Source organism: Panthera tigris, chromosome B1 (assembly GCF_018350195.1).
Source record: "Panthera tigris isolate Pti1 chromosome B1, P.tigris_Pti1_mat1.1, whole genome shotgun sequence".
NCBI classification, from domain to species: Eukaryota; Metazoa; Chordata; class Mammalia; order Carnivora; family Felidae; genus Panthera; species Panthera tigris.
In genome coordinates, this window is record NC_056663.1 from 112,859,766 (window position 1) to 112,880,747 (window position 20,982).

The 20,982-nt window shown below is 39.9% G+C and overlaps 1 protein-coding gene across 1 annotated transcript in view; it reads right to left on the bottom strand.

Moving 5' to 3' along the window:
* MCUB (mitochondrial calcium uniporter dominant negative subunit beta) overlaps positions 1-20,982 on the bottom strand; it is a 91,050-nt gene that overhangs the window by 15,966 nt on the left and 54,102 nt on the right. Inside the window, 3 exon segments of the mRNA XM_042984054.1 lie at positions 738-842; positions 3,994-4,164; positions 4,643-4,718. Of these exon segments, the coding sequence (XP_042839988.1) occupies positions 738-842; positions 3,994-4,164; positions 4,643-4,718 (352 nt within the window).

The following is a 20,982-nucleotide window of genomic DNA, read 5'->3' on the forward strand; positions in this document are numbered from 1 at the left end:
TATATGATACCCACTATAGAACATTCTAAAAAAAAAAAAAGACAAAACTATGGAGACAGTAAAAAGATTACTGGTTGCCAGAGGTTAGGGGGGAGGGAGGGATGAACAGGAAGATCACGGAGGACTTTGGGTAGTGGAATTACTCTAGATGAGACTATAATAGTGGATATATGTCATTATACATTTTTCAAAACCCAAGAGTGACCCCTAATGTCAACTATGAACTTTGAGTAATAATGATGGGCCGGTGTAGGCTCATAGACTGTAACAAATATACCACTCTGGTGCTTGATAGTGGGGAGGGCTATGGGGCAGGGGACAGAGAGAATATGGGAACTATATACTAATCTGCTCAATCTTGCCGACAAACCTAAAACTACTCTAAAAAAAAAAAACAAAAAAAAACCAAGTCTCTTTTTTTAAAAAAAGAGTTAAGCATTGTACAATACACACTTAGATTCATGATTTTCAGGCCTACTTCTAAGCCTTAATTTCAGATTAAGCATTTCAAGATCCTAAAGTGAAGTTTCAGAAGTGTAAAAACAGTCTATGAGACTAAAAGCCCTGCTGGGCAACTTCTACTGATCATTCATACCCCAGCTAGAAAACCTTAGGCATCAGTTCTCCAAAGCCTTCTTGGTCATTTGGTTAATTTAAAAGATTCTTAGGCTTACTCCCTGTAAAAGTCCCACCACTAAAGGGAAATGTTAAGACAGTTGCACAGTCGTGTTTCTTACCTTTCTTAGGGCACTGAACATCATATGTTATTTTGTTAATGACAAGTTTAAAATCATTCATTAGCAAAATTTCCATTAAAGTGGTAGCTGGAATTTCACGGCCATCTGAAAGAAAATACACAAAGCAAAATTACGTCCTTGTTTTAGAACATAAGAACCATTTTCCAACATATAGAAAAATACTAACCCAGGTCCTTACAATACAGTAGTGGACATTTTCTTTTTGGGGGGCTAATACCCAATACTGTTCCCATGGGGTGGGGGGTGGGAATCCTCCCTTCTTGTTCTACCTCTGAGTACACTAGACAGCCAGAGCAGGCAGGTGCTCCCTTTTCTCGCTGTCAGGGAAGCTGGGATCCAGGTGGATGTTCCTGGCGAGACTGTCTCTGCCAAGGTCATGTGAAGATTCAGGGGAGATGGGAACTCTTCACAGCACAGCCAGAGCACTGGAGGTGTCATGGGGGTGGGGGTGCAGATGAGTGGAGCCCATCAGGTGGATCTTAGGCTAAGTTGGATTTTGCACACCTCCTCCCTCGGTTCCTGCCTTATTCTGAGCCTGGCTTTCTGTCAAATGCCAATCTCCAGAGCTGACACCTTCCTCTGCTCAGCCAGAGTCCATTATCTGCTACATACAGCTGTGCCCCTGACTGGAATGTGTAAGGCACACAGGTAGCATTTAAAAGCCTACTTTTAAATTATTAGAGGCGACTGATTTGTTAAAACTAGGTGGCCAAATACATGGCCAACCATTACCACACAGGGCTCCCTGCTGTTCTAGCTGGGGAAAGGTGAATAGAGGCAAAGCTTCTAGGGGATGGGGGTGCTAGGGACGGTAATAAACATAATCAAACCTAAAGGGTAATCTGCTTGTGTGCAGTTTATTTTATGGAGTTAGAAAGTGGTAGGAAAGATTCTAACAGTAATTTCAAATATCCTAGGAACAATTCAGAAAAAAAAAAAATCTCTTGGAAAATTTTAACCTCAGCGTGCTTTGCATAAGCTCTCATATAGCCTAGTTTGTATTATATTTTTGACCTTTAATGTAATCCAGGTTTTAAGAAAGCAAAAAACTGGCGCTGGGTAGGGGTTTCTCCCTTTAGAACAGTCCACATAGAAGGGATATAAAGTCCAGGACATGTATCTTCTCCTAGCGTGGCATTTGCCTGGCTACATTCAACCAAAGCTATTTCAGCTACATTAATATGCATGACAACAGTAATGCTGCTTGTAAAATTGGGAAGAACCCGGCTGTCTGCCTCCAGTCTGGCTCTCTGTAGTTCTTTTGTTCCAGAAGGCAGCGAGTCAGTTTGCACCTGGGTCTGTTCCTCGAATTTGGCTGTTTGGGTTCCTGTTCATCAGCTGGGGTGACATCATTTTCCCAGGAATTGCCAAATAATTCAACCCACACTATGGGCAAAACTGTGACAAGCTTCGAACACTCTTTTCAAGCCCAAATTAAATGCAGGCAAATTCCACCCACACAGCCTCTTTTTTTTTTTTTCTAAAGATCAGTAACCACCAACCATTTTATGTGACTTTGCAAGTGTCATTTAAAAATTTACATTTAAATGACTTCAAACCTGCTCCTTAAAATAGGACTATAAAAAGAAATCACCTGAGTATGGTTTCTCAGTTGAAGTACTACATTATCCTTTATACTAATACAGGAACAGCAAAAGACTGATGCAAAAAAAACACTTCGAAGGGGCTAATGATGCAGCCTTGCATTTCTCACCTATTCTTGGGTGAGTATCGATTTAAACCCCAATACAGTGTTTTCACTCAGTCCAAAGAGACATTTTTCTCTAAGATCTCCAGTCTTTTCCTTTGTGTTTTATGCTTCGAAGCTACTTAGGTTTTCAGAAACAAGCTGGGTATACACTTCACTCACTGCTTTCACCTCGCTTGTATCATTCACTCACGGGGTGCTTACAGGGTACATACTACCAGGCGAGTACTGTGCTCAGTGCCCCACTGGGCTCACACCTGCCTGCTCTCAGGAGCTTAGGAAGGCAGGCGCGCTGGCCCTGTAGTGATGGTCCGCGGGTGTTCAGGGCTCCCGTGACGGTTCAGTCTAGTTCAGGGATGAAGTATTAGGTCACAGTGGCCACAGGACTAAAACCTTATTCTCTAATCCTGGTTTCATCAGGAAGAAAGCTCCCCTTCCAGTTAAATCCAAAGTCCTTACAACAGCCCATAAAAAAGCTTTCCCTAACCTGTCCCTCTGATCTTACCTCCACCCAGCTGCCTCCTTTGCAGTCACAGTGAGGCTGGCTCCCACAATGGGGCCTCTGCCAGCTGAACTTCTCCCATCTACACAGCTCCCTCTTCCCTTCCAGGTCTTCCCTCCAGGGTGACTTAGCGGGCACCCTCCCCACCCCCGGAACCCCACCTCCCCTAAAGCATCTCCTCCCCATACCTCCCCCCCCCAGCCCCCCACTCTGAAAGCACCTCCTGCCACAGCACACAGCCCCCCACTCTGTGAGCATCTCCCCCTCCACCACACTCCCCCACACCCCCCATTCGTGGGCACCTACCACCACACTACACTCCCCCGCTGGAGAGCACCTCCCTCCCCACCACTGTCCCCGCTCTGCTCTTGCTTGGCAATATTCATTATCTGACATACTGCATATTTTACTTCTTTATCTTTTTCTTTCTCCTCTTAAAATACAACCTCCATAAGAGCAGGAGGTTTTGTGTTGTTTGTTTTGTTTTGTTTTGTTTTAATCTCTATTGTTCTTTGCCTCTGGCACCTAGCACATTGCCTGGCATATATTAGATGCTCAATCTGTTGAGTAAATAAATTCTTAATTTCTATTTTTCCAACTTCTGTATCTATACCTTATTTGGTTCTGAACTTGGAGAGGGAAGAATATTTATTTCCTTTTCAAAACTGCAACAGTAATCATTAACACTTTAATAAGTTTATTCTGAGCATGTAACACTACAATAAAATAAAAATGAAAATTTGGTAATTTATCTCTATTTGTAGCCTCTGTGTCATTAAAATTTTCTCAGAAAAAACCTTGGGGCTAAGTTTATGAAATAAGTAACTAAAACGTACATTAAATTTATCCCATTAATTTTTTATTCAACAGAGTTAATTTTTTTATATCACAGATATACAAAAATGGACACAGTAAAGGTCAATCATTTATTATATAATGAATTAAAGAATCAACTATCTAGAACAGAAACAAAACAATGGTTCAGAAGAAGAAAAAAAAGACAAGTTGAAAAAATATATATATACCTGCTGTCAAGATGGCTGCAGTTTTGACACCTTTGTCTTCATTTTGTAGGTCCCGAAGGAATGAACCAACTGTTGATAACATTGGTTTGACCACAAATTGACAACGCTCTTTTCTGGATGGCAAAGTAAGGGTTATCAGGGGAAGGCCATGTCTATAATTAACGGTTATTTCTGTTAAGGAAAAAAAAGTAGGAATACAGGAATAGGTAAAATTTAGTTTTTAAAAAACAACTTTAAAATACAAGATTCTATAGGAACGCTTAAATATGGAACTCATAACCCTCTGAATTCCTGTAATAATGCACTACTATAGGGCCTTCATTATACTACAATTTACATATTCTCTAGCATTCTATAACATTTTATTATAAGTATCTGCTTAAAGTCTTGCCAGGTGAAGAGTTAAGTTCTTCAAGGCAGAAACTTTCTAATTCATCTATAAATCCTATGATCGATGGGGTGGAAGTTTGCCAAAAGACATCAGAGACATTATGGCAGCAGAGAGGGAGGAAATGAACTAAGGGTGGGGTGGGGAGAACATGGAGGGGCATAAGAAAGTCCTTTTTGTTCAAAACCCATATTTCTCCTTTTATTTGGAAAAATGGAAACACATTAGCGTAGGAATCAAAGAAGTGATAAGAAAGCTTACCATCAGGGGGCACCACTGTACTATAAAGATGTGACTGACTGTATTTTAGATTTCCACACAGCTTCACACACAAAACCTGTAAGAAAGTTTATTTCTTCTTTAGAAAAAGTGGGAAAGTTGAAATAAGTGTCTTTACCAGAAGATTTTTTTTTAACCTTACGGGACCAGCATGATAAAAACTTCAGCTTCCCAGATAAACCCCTGGAGAAGCTCACTACACCTTTCTGACTGCTTTCTTGTCCCATATGGTAGGCACTAGCCACATGTGACCATTAAAATTAAAATTATCGCTAAAAATTCAGTTTCTCAGTATCTTTGCACATTTCAAGTGCTCGAGAGCTCCGTGTGCCTAGCGGCTACCATGCTAGCACCGAAACAGAACATTTCCATCATCACAGAAAGTTCTACCTGATAGAATGGCTGGTCCTAAAACATCTAAATGGCCACTTTTCTATGGAACATGTTTTAGCATTGGTGCTTGCGTTTACAATTGTACTGGACCCAAAGGACGGCCAGATGACATCATGGTGCACTATGTGCACAAAGACACTGTGGTAGTCAGTAGAAAGAAAGGGCACTGAAAACCCAGTTCACAGGCAAAAGAACCTGTTCCAGAAGAATTAGTACCATGGTCACAACATCCAGTTTTGTTTCGTTTTGTTTTTTATTGTATCACCTTGCGAAGAGTTTACTAGCAATAAGTTTTCCAGTAACTATGCAATGAAGAATTCTTTTCCAAATTGGATTTCCAACCCTTCATTTACGCGAGTCGGCACTGTTAAATCAGGTAGTTAAAAATGTGCTCACTGCTATGAAAAATGAAACAATGAGTGACTCAAATGATGTTTCCATTATGCTCAAAATCAAAACAAAGTTCTCAGTAAGTGAAACAAAACATTCAAATATATATTTCTAGTATTAGGGGTGCCTGGGTGGCTCAGCTGGTTAAGTGTCAGACTTCAGCTCGGGTCATGACCTCAGGTTCATGAGTTTGAGCCCCGTGTCGGGCTCTGCTGACAGTGAGGAGCCTGCTTCAGATTCTGTCTCCCTCTCTTTCTGGCCCTCCCCCCGCTGTATGCTCTCTCAAAAATAAACATTAAAAAAACCCAAATACATATTTCTAGTATTAAACACAACACAGGCTATTAGTTACAAGATATCTGTCATATTAATTTAAGACTTCATTTGAATTTTATTTCTAAAAATAATACAATGAAAAAGAAAAAAAATCTGATTATTTCTTAAAACAGATGTAGCTCTCAATGAGTAAAGATATGCAGAAGTTTTCCAAGTTTGCATACTGGATGTTGTACTACTGTTTTTTTGTTTCCTACTACTTTTAGTTAAAGTATAAGAAACTAAGAAAAATATATCCACTTGAAAACACATCACAATTCTCTACCAAAATACTTCTTTAAAAATATTTAATGATATAGAGGCGCCTGGGTGGCTCATTCGGTTAAGCTCCGACTTCGGCTCGGGTCACGACCTCACAATTCATGTGTTCGAGCCCCACGTCAGGCTCTGTGCTGACAGCTCAGAGCCTGGAGCCTGCTTCAGATTCTGTGTCTCCCTCTCTCTCTGCCCCTCCCCTGCTTGTGCTCTGTCTCTCAAAAATAAATAAATGTTAAAGAAAAAAAAAAGTAATATAAATGCATTTAATGATATGATTCTCTATGTATAAAAGTCTAATAAAAATGTAGGGCATAAAAATTAAAAGCCTTTCCCTTACCTCTGCACCATCCCACAACTTCCCCCAGAGATCATCGCTGTTAGTGGTGATAAAGACTCTCTTCTTGACTAAACTTTAGTCCAGCTCCTCTAAGCCTGATGGAGCCCCATCCTTGGGCATGTCCTCTAAGAACCCAGTTTTAGCAAGAATCCTGTCAGTTTAGCCAGAATCCTCCCCGCCCCCTCGATATCTAATCAAATTCCTCATTCCCCACAATCCCCCAGGTATTGGTATTATCTGATCATTCTAGTCAGGCTTCAGCAAGAATCCTGGTAGGTCAGTTTAGCACAGAATTACCCTATCCTGGTAACTTTCCATCCACTGCTCCTACCGCCACCTCACCTTGCTCCTTGGAAATAAATTCCCGTTTTTTTCCTTGTTGTATTCAGACTTGAGCCCATCTCTCCCCCCACTGCAAAACCCCACTGCTGTGGTCTCCCTGAATAAAGTCTACCTTACCATTCTTCCACAAGTGCCATGCATAATTTTCTAACAGTGATTTGGCATGTAACTGTCCAGACTTTTTCTATAGATGACCACTTTTACATACTAAATTTTATGCTAGGGTCTGTATAAAGCCAGACAGTCTATGAGTCAGGTTCCTAGATGCCAGTGATAATTCCTGATCAGGAAGTACCTATTATCACTTAATGTGCTGATGAAGTTTCTGGTCTACTATGGAGGAAATCATTTTAGGGGCAACCACTTGTCACCCAGGAAATGCTGAAAGGCAGAGCAGCCAGAGAAAAATACCAAGGCTTTCTCAAGCATGTGTATGCCTCTAAGAATCGCCTGAATAGGGGAGCCTGGGTGGCTCAGTGGGTTAAGAATCCAACTCTTTATTTCAGCTCAGGTCACGATTTCATGGCTTGTGAGATTGAGCCCTGCGTCTGGCTCTGTGCTGACAGTGTGGAGCCTGCTTGGGATTCTCCGTCTCCCTCTCTCTGCCCCTCCCCTGCTCGTGTGCTCACTTGCTCTCAAAATAAATAAACATTAAAAATTTTTAAAAAGAGCGGTGCCTGGGTGGCTCAGTTGGTTAAGCATCCAACTTCGGCTGCTTAACCGTGATCTCGCGGTTCGTGAGTTCAAGACCCGCGTCGGGCTCTGTGCTGACAGCTCAGAGCCTGGAGCCTGCTTTGGGTTCTGTGTCTCCCTCTCTCTCTGCCCCTCCCCCGCTCACACTCTGTCTCTCTCTTTCAGAAAGAAACAAACATTTTTAAAATTTTAATAAAAAAGAAAGTGTTGGCGGGAAAAACGAAAGTGAAAAAAGGAAAGAAGGAGTAAAGGAAAAAATAAGGAAGAGAGTTAAAAAAAATTTTTTTTTAAAGAATCACCTGAATATTCCAATACCATCTGTTGTTAAAAAGATAGGGCTTGCTAAAAACACAGATTCCTGGACTTCACCCTGGGATTCCTGATCTAGTAGGTCTGAAGTAAGGGTGTGAAGATTATGCTCTGAGTCTGAGTAGCTGAGTTCTAGGGGACCCTCCATGGCTTTCAGGGAACTATGTGAAATTTCTGCACAAAATCATTTTGAATACCAAGTGTTTAGTGCTGGGTCAAGGGTTACTGCCTTCAAAGGACACTCAGTATCATGACAAAAGAGGACTCGGGCTTCTCTTCAGTTTGTATTTTTCCTAAATATAATTCTAATCACTTCACAACCTGCTGAAAACTCCTTAGACTTCAACAGCCTATGTAAAGTAGGAAGAACAGTGGCCCTGGATATGCAAAAACTGGGATTCTAAAGTCAATTCAGCCACTTAACAGCTGGGAGATCACAGAAGTCATAGGGCTAACTCTGCTTTGGTTTTCTCAAGGGTTAGGTGGGAATTCTCTACACCTTGTAGAGCTGGTATAAAGATTAAGTGAAACAAAGTATAAGGCACAGTTTATGAGTTCAGCAAGGGCAGTGTGGACCACCCCACCTCCACAGCTTTATCACGTACTGTTCTCTTACAGCACGAACTTAGGCCGCAGTGAAACAAGCCAAGAGTCATGGACTTATCATTAAAGTGCCTTCTTTATCCACTTCTGCCTAGCAAATCCTGTCATTCCCTCCAGGTCCAGCTCAAAAGCCATTTCTTCTTTAAATCTTCCTGCAAGGTGATGATCTCCTGGACAGAACACAGGCTTTGCAGTTAGAACAAGTTGGAATCCAAGCTTCAAGATATACCAGCTCCCCTGATCTTTGACAGGCAGAGGGTGCAGGAAGACATGGGTTATGAGAAAGAGGAGACAGCTCTAGTTTGAAGAGGACAAAAGGGAATCATTAATATGGGAGAGGTTTGTTTGAGCCTTCAAGTAAATGGGCGCAGACATTAACAGAAAGAAGATATATGATGAGCATGTGTTGGGTCAATTAACAAGATTAGGCTTTTTCTGGAGCTCTGCCATATTTTAGATTAATTATCTTTATTACTGTTAATAAAATCAAGATGCAGTTTCCATTCAAGATGGTGGTATAAATTCACACTTAAGGGACCCCTCTGTTCTATTCAAAACCATCATACATATCTCCTTGTACCAGAAACAAGACAGAAACACAATGTGACAAGCGAGGCCCAAGTGGATAGTCAGCTAGATCTGGGTCCTATGGAAGAAAGTGTTTCAACAGAAAAATGTACCTTGTCTACAGCACACTTTTTCAAGTTAAGACACTCTGGCCCTTGTACCGGTTTGGAGCCATTCTGCAACTATCTGTAAACCACAGGTAATTAACGGATAAGTATATAAATTTCGTCCAATCTGGTAGTGATCCAATTGACTACTCACACACACCCCTAACCAGTTTTATCTCTAACTGCAATTCATTTTAAAATTATTTTTTCCATCTAATTTTGTGCACTTTTCATTCTTCCTTTTGGCTGAATATAACATCTGCCTGGTTCCTTTACTTCATAAGAGTTAAGTAAATTCTTTAATATGTGTTCATTTTTATAACTCTGTGACAGTCATATTTTTACCTTTTTTTCTGAAAATTGTAAGAAGTACCTGAGAGTTTGACTCTTTTAGGGTAGAAGGAACTAAAAGCAACCCATGGCATGCCTTCCAGTGATATTTATTTACTTATTTATTTTTTTGATAGTGAGAGGGAGCAGGGGAGGGGCAGAGGGGGAGGGAGAGAATATTAAGCAGGCTCCATGCAAAGCATGGAACCCGATGTGGGGTCTTGATCTTATGACCCTGAAATCATGACCTGAGCTGAAATCAAGAGCTGGACACTTAACTGACTGAGCCACCCAGGTGCCCTAAGCCTTCGAATAATCTAATGACTTGATCTGTGGAATCTCCAATAATGCTGCAACATTCCAGGACAGGGACGTTAAGATGGCAATTTAAGAGCCGATTCTGGGCTCTGGCCATAGGATCCCAATTTTAAGCAATGTAAAATTACTAGCCAGAAGGGGTGAGTACAGAATGAAAAATAAACTCCTAGAGTCTATAATCCAAAATTCTAATTTATGAGAAATTAAATGCTAAGAAAGAACCAACAAATTTACTTTGAAGATTAATTCCATTTATGGAAAATAAAAATGAGAGTCATCCAAAACAGACTTTAATGTAAATTATATTTAGGGTCTTCAAAGAGATAAAAGGGAGAATTAGCTTCCAGAAAAATCAACAAAAAAATTATCATACTAAACTAATAGAAATAAAACAAGAAACTATGATCAACTAATTAGAATTTCTGGAAACAGAAAAATAACTCTACATATGTGTCAGAAAGCCAGATTAATGGACTAGAAAAATATTAGACTGGATAAAATCAATAGAAAACTAATGAGCTAGGCAATATTTCACCAGGCACAGCACAGAAGGATACAGAAACTTTAAAAAGGAATTAATTTTCACACATTACTGGCAAGGATGTAAAATGGCACAACCATTCTGGAAAACCTCTGGCAGTTTTTTGGGTGACCCAACAATTCCACCCGTAGCTGTTTACCCTAGAGAAATGAAAACAACCTGTACAAATGCTATTCCCTTTCCTCCCACTAGAGTGCATGCTCCCTGGGCACAGACAGGGAGGTGGTCCAGTTCATGGCTGTATGTATCCCCAGCACCTGACACACAATCTAGGGGCTCAATAAATATGTTAAATAAACATATGAATATCTCTAAGGTGCTAAGGGAAAATAACCATCGACCCAGAACACTATACTCAGGAATATTTACTTAGGGTTGAAGGAAATGAAGAGCTTTCAGATATACAGAGATGACAGTTTCTCTCCTATACATCTTTATTAAAGAACTTCTTCAGGAAGAATGGAACTAAACCCAGATGGAAGCAGAATGCAAGAGAACACCATTAACGGGCTGAATTGTGTCATGTCTTCCCTCAAACCCACAAATTCATGTTGAAGTCCTAATGTCCAGGACCTAAGAATGTAAATGTATTTTAAAGAGGTAATAAAGTCAAAATGAGGACATGAGTGTGGGCCCTAATCCAGTATAACTGGTGTCCTTATAAGAGAAGATTCAGACACAGACATGTGCACACACAGAGGAAAGACCCTGCGAGGACACCATGAGAAAATGGCCATTTACAATCCAAGGAGAGTGGCCTCAGAAGAAACCAAACTTGCCAACACCTTTCCTTCAGACTTCTGGCTTCCAGAACTGTAAGAAAACAAAGCTGTTGTTTAAGTCACCCAATCTGTTATGGAAGCCCTAGGAAATTGATACAAACACCAAAGCTATAAAATATGGTGGTAAATAAACAACTCATTTTAAGAATTTTTAAACCATCTTTTGATGTTAAAATGAGTGGAAAACTAAACAAGGTTGGGTGTGTTACAATGAACGGATTCTTAGAACATGTGAAGATCCTTGTCAAATTCAGGAGGAGGGCAAAGACAATGAAAACGTAAGACTTTGTTTAAAAAGTTGTAATTACATGTGTACGTTAAACACTTAAAGGAAACTACTCAATCTACAGTTTCTAATGTGGTAGGGGAAAAAAAAACAATTTTTCAAGGAAAGTAGAAAAAAAGCAGTAAAAAGCCCTTTAAAAACTAGAAAATTAAAAAAAAAAAGACAAAAAGAAATGTAAGAAAAGAAAATTGTGGCAACTTGAGAAATAGAAGACAAGCATCTACAATCCCACCACCCCCTGGCTTTTTATTCCAGCCTTTCTACAGATATAGACACTCATGTAATCGTAGTCCACAGAGAGCTGACCATTAATGTTTTATAAGCACTCACCTACCTCAAAGATTTTTCATAAACAAAATTTTAAATGTTCTATAACCACTTATCCTATGGGTGTGCCAAAATTTACTATTTACCTACTGTTGGACAGTTCCATTTTATACACTATTTCTATAGATTTTTCCTCATCAGAAAGGAACGCATGCTCATTTTAGAAAATCTACACATCACAGATGCACAAAAAGAAAAGTCACCAAAAAACCCATCATCTAGAATTACCACAGTAACACCAAAGTATACCTTCCAATTTATTATCTATGTATCGTATTCAATTTTCCACCATTGCGGCTAAACTGATTCTAAACATCTTTGCACATAAATCTTTGTTTGCATTTTTTTCTTTAGAGTGCAGTATGATTAGATCATGAGGCAGTAATAGTTTTGGAATCCTGATAGTGTATTATCAATTTTCTTTTTGGGAATATTTTCTTTGCTTCATGTTGTTTTACTCAGTACCAAATTAATAGTAGTCTGAACCCCAAACAAGCAAATCTTCCTAAGGTTCAGAATCAAACAATAACAGACACATCACATCGGGTGTCCCGGGAGCAACGAGATTCCTGTTGGAGGCTCACCAGATGTCCTCATTGGGACAGCCCACTGGTATCTCAAGCTCAGTATCTCCTAAACTGAGCTTCCTTGTTTCTCCATAGCGCTGCTCCTCTCCTTTATTCCTTGACGAACTCACACCACTACTGACCGGCTATTAGAACTAGAGGACTGAGGGCTATCCTAAACAACAACAGTCCATAAAATCAGCTGGTAGACCAGCAGTTACAGCTGAACTGCCACTAAGGTCTACTGGCTCTAATTCACACGGAGTCGCCAAAGCCACCCTCTCCCCCTGTCTCTACCTCCACCGCCCTCACTCAGGTCCATGTCATCTCACCCAGGTCGCTGCAGCAGCTTCCTAACTGGCCCTCCCACCAATCCATTCCACATTAAGACCTATTCCAATCTTCTGAAGTCATATAAAGTCAAACTACTTCTAGATTTAACAACCTCTATTTTTCTATTACAAAGAGAAACTGTTCCCAAGAAAACTTTCCATGAGCTGACTGTTGTCCGGTTCTCCAGTCTCACCTTACCATCACCAGCACCACCCGCTTCCCAACCCTCGATTCCAGACGTGCGCAAGTACTGCTGTTTCCTGACTACTGCACACTGTGGCATGCTTCCTTGCCTTTGCCCTTTTTACCATCCCTGCCTGGAAAGCCCTGCCCAGGGTACCTACCTTCCACGGCCAACTCATACTCTAAACTCAATCATCTTCCTGCCGTAAAAACTACGTAAGAACTACGTAAGAACTCTAGTTTTACTATCACTTCCTTCCCTTCTCTTGCAATCAAGTGACCTTCCTCCCCACAGGCCAAGCCCTCCTCAGATGCTCTCCATCTTCTACATCTCAGACTTTCTCAAAATCTTAACTCCCTCTACCACTCTCACACTACAGATGTAGTAGGTAAATATGCTCTGCTCTCTCTCCTCTTTAAAAAGTTCCAGACCCTCCACTAACCACATAGACCTCCGGTTGCTGCCCCATTCACATGCTCTCTTCAGCCAAACCTTTCCAGCTTGTCTATGCCGCCTCATCCTCAACTCCCATTCACTCTTTAACATACTACCAGCAGGCTTCTATCTCTAGTCCCTCAACTCTCTAGTCAGACCTCTCCCCAGGTTCAGCGTAGGACATCCAAATGTTGGACTAACATTTCCCCTTGCATCACCACATACATCTGAAACTAGATTTATCCAGAACAAAACTTGATTTCCCCCTGAAATCTCTTCCTCTGGGTCCACCTTCTCCCTGCAGTAACTGACCCACCATCTTGCTAGCTGCTCAAGTCAAACCCAGGAATCATTCTTGATGCCATGAATTCCATCAACCGAACTCTTCAACCTGCAGAGTTCATCCACTTTTTTTTTTTTTTTTTTTTTTTTTTTTTGCTAATGCTCTGGTCCAGGCCAAGCATGATCTATTGTAATAGTTTCCAAACTTGGTTACTTACTTCCCCCCTTTCTCTCCTCCAAGCTGCCCTCCTCAAAGCAACAAAGGTGATCTTTAAATAGAATGACCCCACTCCACTGCTTAAAATTTTTCAATGGCTGCCCTTTTGGCTTCAACAAAATAAAAGCTTATCATGGCCAATGTGATGCTATATGACTTAGACACTGCGTGTCTCACCAGTCTCATCTCATCCCTCTCTTCCTTGCTTGCCTTACTCTGATCCTACTGGTTATCTCTCAATCCTAGAACACAAGTTTCTCAGATCTCAGGAATGTAGTACATGCTGTTCTCCATCTTGAATACTCTTCTCACCCTCTTTGTATAGCTCAATGTTTTACAGGCAGTCTCCTAATCTTTCCAGCAACGATATGAGAGATGTACTATTACTTCCCATCCTTTTTTCCACTCAAATGTATTTATCACTCAATTTATCCAGAAAATTAGCTTAGCACTGATATAATAGGAAGTGACTAGAGAACAGGAGTTGATACACAAGTTGATAAACAAGAGCCTGTGGGGGCTAATCCAGCATGCCCCTCCCTTCTATTTTCAAAAACAGACTTTATATTTTAGATCAATTTTAGAACAGCAAATTAAGCAGTGTACAGAGAGTTCTCACCCCACCCGCCAGTTCCCCCACATATCAACATCCAGTACCAGAGTGGTACATTTGTTACAATGTGTGAGCCTACACTGATACATCATTTTCACCCAAAGTCCACAGTTTACATTAGGGTTCACTCTTGTCTGTATATTCTACAAGTTTCAACACGTGCTTAGCGACTTGTGCTCACCACCTCAGCATCTCACCCAATAATTTCACTGCCCTAAAACTCCTATGTGCTCTGCCTCCCTCTCTCCCTGCAACCTCTGGCAACCACTGATCCTTCTACTGCCTCCACAGTTTCACCTTTTCCAGAACGTGGTCGTACAGTTAGAATCATACAGTAAGTAGCCTTCAGATTGGCTTCTTTCACTTAGTATGTGCACTTAAGGTGGTTCTACTTTTCATGGCTTGATAGCTTTTTTAAGTTTTTTATTGAAATGTATTTGATACACAGCATTGTGTACATTACAGGTATATGACATGTTGATTTGATACATTTATATACTGTAATATGATTGCCATATTAATAGCACCGATCACATAATTACCATTTCTTTTTGGGGGTAGGAATAATTAAGATATAGTCTCTCAGCAAGCTTGATGATTTAAAAAAATTTTTTTTTAATGTTTACTCATTTTTGAGAGACAGAAACAGAGTGTAAGCAGGGGAGGGACAGAGACAGACAGAGAAGAGAGAGAGAGAGAGAGAGAGAGAGAGAGAGAGAGAGAGAGAGAAAGAAAGAAATATCCAAAGCAGACTCTAGGCTCCAAGCTGTCAGCACAGAGCCCAATACAGGGCTCGAACTCACAAACTGAGATCATGACCTGAGCCGAAGTCACTTACCCAACTGAGCCACCCAGATGCCCCAAGTTTGATGATTTTAATATTATTGTCCATGTTGCTTATTTCATTTTAGTGCTGAATAATATTCCATTGTCTGGATATACCACAATTTATCCACTAACTTACCGAAGGGTATCTTGAATGCCTCTAAGATTTGGCAATTATAAATAAAGCTGCTATAAACATCCATGTGCACGTCGTTTCCCATATTTTAAGAATACTTGAACACAAGGAGGTTAGGTAATCTGTCTAAAGTCTGTTAATAAATGACCAAAACAAGCAGTTAGGAGCCCCCGTTCTTTAAACTGCCTCACTGCATAGGCAGTACCATCATCGTGTGGGAAACAGGATGCGGAACTGCACCTGGCACAGGTTATCGTCTGCTGTGTCCACACCTGGGGGAAGTAGTGAGTTCTGTTTCCAGATGAAGTGCAAGGAAGGGGACCTTGGAAGATACAGACAGTACTTGTTAAAACCAGCTCTATGCTATTGGAACCCATGTAAAATAAAAAAGGCTTCACAGCACAAGTGACCTAACAAGAGAAAAAAATATTAAGTACTTCTATCACAAATATTAAGAAACTGCATTCATACAATGATGCCAAAACCAATTTATTAACTGTAAATAATGTACTTTTAAGCCAATATACTCTAATATTTCAACATGTCAACATGTTTGGTAACAGACAAGCAAATTCGTCTAATATCTTCTATATGGGTTGTAGTCCTTCATTGTTTGCTCCTGAAAGTTTTTCCTTGTTGAAATGAATAAAGGAAAGAAGAGAACTGAGGAAAGGAAGAAAGGAATGAAAATACATACACACACACACACACACACACACACACACACACACACACACATGAATATAATTTCAGGGATCCTGCTGAGTTCAGTTCAGACAATGAAGGAAAGACCTGCTTAAATGCCAAGTGCTCCCAAGGGATATAAACGTGGTCTTGCTGAGCTACTCAACTCAATATGTGGAAGTTATTGCTGGTTATTAGCCAAATGCTGTATGCATTACTTCTCTTTCTGTTCTGTTTCAAACATGTATAAACTACTCTTGGACAATCCAAATCAAAAAGAAAAATTTATTTTAACACTAATGATTCATGTGGTACCTGAGGCTCAAGCGCTAGTTAAGATAACTGCCCGTTGTGTGCTACAACATGCAATTTTTGTTAGGCAGATTTAAAATGCAATCTAGAGACAAGTCAGAGCGGTTCATAAAAAATGAGATACTATGTATTAGTTTGATTTGTGCGGGGGGGGGGGGGGGGGGGGGGAGTACAAAGAAGCAAAAAGAAATCACGAACGAACGCTCAAGAGCTCAGTGTGAGGTGCTAACCATGATGTACCACAGGGTCAAACTCTAACAAACCCAAGGACAAGCTTCAAAGCAAAACAATGATCTAACCGAGGAGCGTACTTGCCTGTGCCACACATTCCACAGTAAGAGGTGCATACGACAGGGTTTGAAATATCAAGTTTTATTCACTTCTATTCTTGTATTTTACTCATTTCCTTGTTCAATATTTCTTCTGCATTCTTATTCCTTCTTTTTTTTTTTAGTATCAAAAAATACTAGATTTTGCTCAGTATAACTTTCAGTACTGTTTTCAATGAGATCGTTTGTATGGGTAGTCGAATCCTCAGTCTATGTTGTTAACGGGTGATTTCTGTCCTTTTCACAATTGAGTTTAATCTGTTTACATTTATTGTTAGCTCAGATAATTATGGGTATCTGCCATCCTTTTTTGTGTTTTCTCTTTATCTTGATTTTCCTTTGCTTCCTTCTTGTATTCTAATAACTAATTTTAAAAAAAATACTCCTTTACTTTTCTCTATTGATCTGAAAGTATATGTTTTTTTTTTTCCCTAACCCTTTAATGTTTGCCATTTACATTCTGCAACATTCTTACTTGGTTAATGTGTAAAGTTAACTTCTCTACCCTGATGCTGAACAACAAGGATTTAGATTGCATCAATCATAATTATTATTAAAGTAGCAATTAGTTCTGCTTTATTTTTTAGAAACCCTACATTGTTGTGGGGTGCCCGGTTGGCTCAGTAGGTTGAGCGTCCAACTTTGGCTCAGGTCATGATCTCACGGTTCATGGGTTCGAGCCCTGTGTTGGGGTCTATGCTGACAGCTCATAGCCTGGAGCCTGCTTCGGATTCTGTGTCTCCCTCTCTGTTCCTCATCCACTTGCACTCTGTCTCTCTCTCTCTCAAAAATAAACATTTAAAAAAAAAATAAAAAGCAACCCTACATTGTTATTGTGACTATTGTTTTATATAGTGATTGTTTCTTAGATTCATCTGTATGTTTCCTATTTTGCTCTTCACTTCTTACATCCTGTTTTCTCACATGTTCAATTGTATTCTTCCACAAAAGAACTTTCAGTAACAACCTTTTAGTCTCTCAGCCTCTATTGTGTTGAAATGATAGTTTACTGAACATAATGTTCCAGGTTGATTTTTATCTCCCCTCAAAACTTTGAAGATATTCTTTTGCTTTCTGGCTTCAATTAAAACATCTTCTGTAACTTTAAGATTTTCTGTGAGATTTTCTTTGGTCTTTCTGCATTTGGGTTCTGTAGTTTCACCATTGCGTGTCAGGTACAGATGTAATTTTATTTTTCCTGCTTGGAACTCATGACGCTTCTTCAATCTAAGTATTTCTCCTGAAAAGGGCACTTGTGGAGGGGGAGAAGACTGGCCCAAGGTGGGGAGTCTGACTTCAAGGGCGGCTGGTGGGCAGCCAGCATGGGGGTAAAGAGCCTAAGCATGGCGAGGAGGGTGTCCACATAAGGGGGTAAGTGTGGAGTGTTAGGACCTGAATGGAATGAAGAGGGGCATATGCGAGGAAGGTAGGCTCAGAACAAGGTGTTAGAGCCCAACTCAGGTGAGGAGGGCATTTATGTAAGGGAAAACAGTGGTGGCAGAGATGAGAGACCGTCACGCTCAGGAAAACTGATCAAATATACCAAGATTAATGGAAGGCAGACGTATCCTACCAAAAAGGAGCTATAATATGTAAAGAAGAAAACTAGAATGAATGCTGTGGTGTTGGGATGAAATTGGAAGTACTGGTAGGAGCTCATGGTTTTTAATATGTAAAACTATAAATAAAACCAACAAAATAGAGAACATTTTAAAAGATTCAAATGTTTAACGTATATATGTTTATATAAGACATTTCGATTTCACGTATTTACACTTTTAAGTCACTTTTTTATGTTTGTTTGAGAGACAGAAAGGGAGTGGGAGAGAGGAAGAGAGAGAGAGGGAGATACAGAACCCGAAGCAGGCTCCAGGCTCTGAGCTGTCAGCACAGAGCCCAATGTGGGGCTCATTCATGAACCACAAGATCATGACCTGAGCCAAAGTCAGATCCTTAACTGACTGAGGCACCCAGGTGCCCCTACAGTTTGTTTGTTTGTTTGTTTATTTTAAATTAAATTTTTAAAAATATTCATTCATTTAAGAGAGAGGTTGATCAGGGGGAGGGCAGAGAGAGAGAGGGAGACACACAGACTGAAGTAGGCTCCAGGCTCTGAGATGTCAGCACAGAGCCCAATGTGGGGCTCAAACTCTTGAACCATGAGATCATGACCTGAGCCAAAGTTGGATCCTTAACCGACTGAGCCACCCAGGTGCTCCCTGTATTGTTTTATTTTATTTTATTTTATTTTATTTTATATTTTATTATTTATTATTTTTTAACATATGAACACATATGAAACACATATGAAACATGTGAAACATAGGAAACACACATGAAAAAATTGTAGCATCTTGGAGGGAGTTCTCAATGGTCAAATCTAGAACACATTTGAGCATTCAAATAAATAATGATAGTAAAAGATTATAACCCACTGAAGAAAACAGGAAACTGTTAAGTCCATTCTGATATAATTAAAAATTAAGGTTTGATAAGGAACAAGATACTTACACACAGTTTTAATTTGCCTCCACACAAAAGCATTAATTCCAAAGGGGAAAACAGTAACTTCAAAGAAAAGAGGTCTTGCAGATACCACCACCTTAATTAAGTGATCAAAGTGAACATTATCAGTAATGGGGCCAAACTGAAATCATGCACTGAAGAGAGACCACATGCAACACATGTGCAATTCCTAACAAAGATACATAAAGTGAATCAAATCACAATGAACATCAGTCAAATCCAAAGAGACATTCTACAAAATAACTGTAATCTTCAAAAGAGTCAAAGTCACTGCAAGCCAAAGAAAGAATGTTACAGTTCCAGACTAGAGGAGACATGACAAATTCAATTGTGATTCTGAACTTTTTGCAACCAACAACATTAACGGGAAAATTGGCAATATCTGAATGGGATCTACAAACTGGACGGTGGTAATGTATTAGTGTTAATTTTCTGATTTTGATGGTCATTTTGTGGTTAGAGAACGTCTTTGTATTTGAGGGGGAATGGCATCCAGTCAACAATTTGTTTCTGAACTTTCTTCCTACTGCATTTAGATTGTTTCAAAATAAAACAATGCTAAAAACAACACGCTAAACAAACACTAAAATAACCATTTACAGAGAGAAGTAACCTATTAAGAAGGGGTCGTACATTAAATAAACTTTACTTTTTTACTGCATGCCAGTAAAAAACTATGGTTACTTAGGGAATTGAAAATTTTTTAAAAAGGAAAAAATAAGAACAAAAAAATAAGCACAAGATCTCACATACCCTTTCAAGTTCTCATTTAGAAACCTTAAGAATACTGCATTCTCCTGACACGTTAGTGAAGTGGAAAAGAGAAACTATCATATTTATCCTATGACAGCCCTTTTTTAGAAGGACTTTATTAAAAGATCATGCTGAAAATCTTACAGAGACCCACCACACATGCAGAGCTGAACCACATCAAGAGTGATTCACCCAGGGGCACCTGCGTGGCTCTGTAGGTTAAGGGTCAGACTTCGTTGGGCTCAGGTCATGATCTCAGGATTCTTGAGTTCAAGCCCCGTATCAGGCTCTTTGCTGTCAGCATGGAGCCTGCTTTGGATCCTCCAACCCCCCTCTCTTTGCCCCTCCCCAGCTCGTGCTCTGTCTCTCAAAAAAAATAAACTTAAAAAAAAAGAAAAAGAAAAGAAAGACTGACTCACCCAAACTCAGCTCTTCTTTCAATTTATATCCCACCTGTGACCCATTTTGAGACTTCCAGCAGTTACTAAACCTGTTAGAGGGCTCATGCTTCAGGACAGCATCAGTTATTCGTAAAATAAAACTTACCTATCTAGCCAAATTTGAGTAATATTGTTTCTCTTGGATGTGAAAAAATGGTAACTTATCTTCAGTATTAAAGTCTAGTAGAGGATGTATCAATAACCCCATGACTAGCCATTTAAGTAAATATAACACATCCAGGAGGAAAAAAACACATCAGGAGACTGAACAAAAAAGTAGGATTTTCTTTTAATTCACTGTTTTTATCCCTTTAAAGTAAGAACAGGAGTCTGTTGTGATCCAACCTTACATTCTAGCACTAAGAAAATGTCAAGCGTCAGGAAGTAGAAAGTACGGTGTAAACAGAAGTCTAGCCCAGCCGAGAATAACAAAGCAGCAGCAGCATTACTTGAAAAAGGAAAGAACTGTTTGACGTGGGGTGAGGAAGAGACATGGATGTTTAATGGGCAACGGTAGGAACTAGCATAATGTGCATAATGAATACAAATCAGAGAGCAGCAGTTTAAATTTCTTAGCTGAAAGGCAACAGTGATACACTGATACGGAAAAATAGATAAAAACGAGTGCTTCTAAATATAAGCCTTTTTAGGAGGACCTTAATTATTCTGCTATAAAAGCACTCTGTGTGACACCAGTCCCAGTATGGGGCTTCCAGCAATAACATGGTGCGACCGTGTGCCCTTCCCACATCCACAAGTGAGAACTCC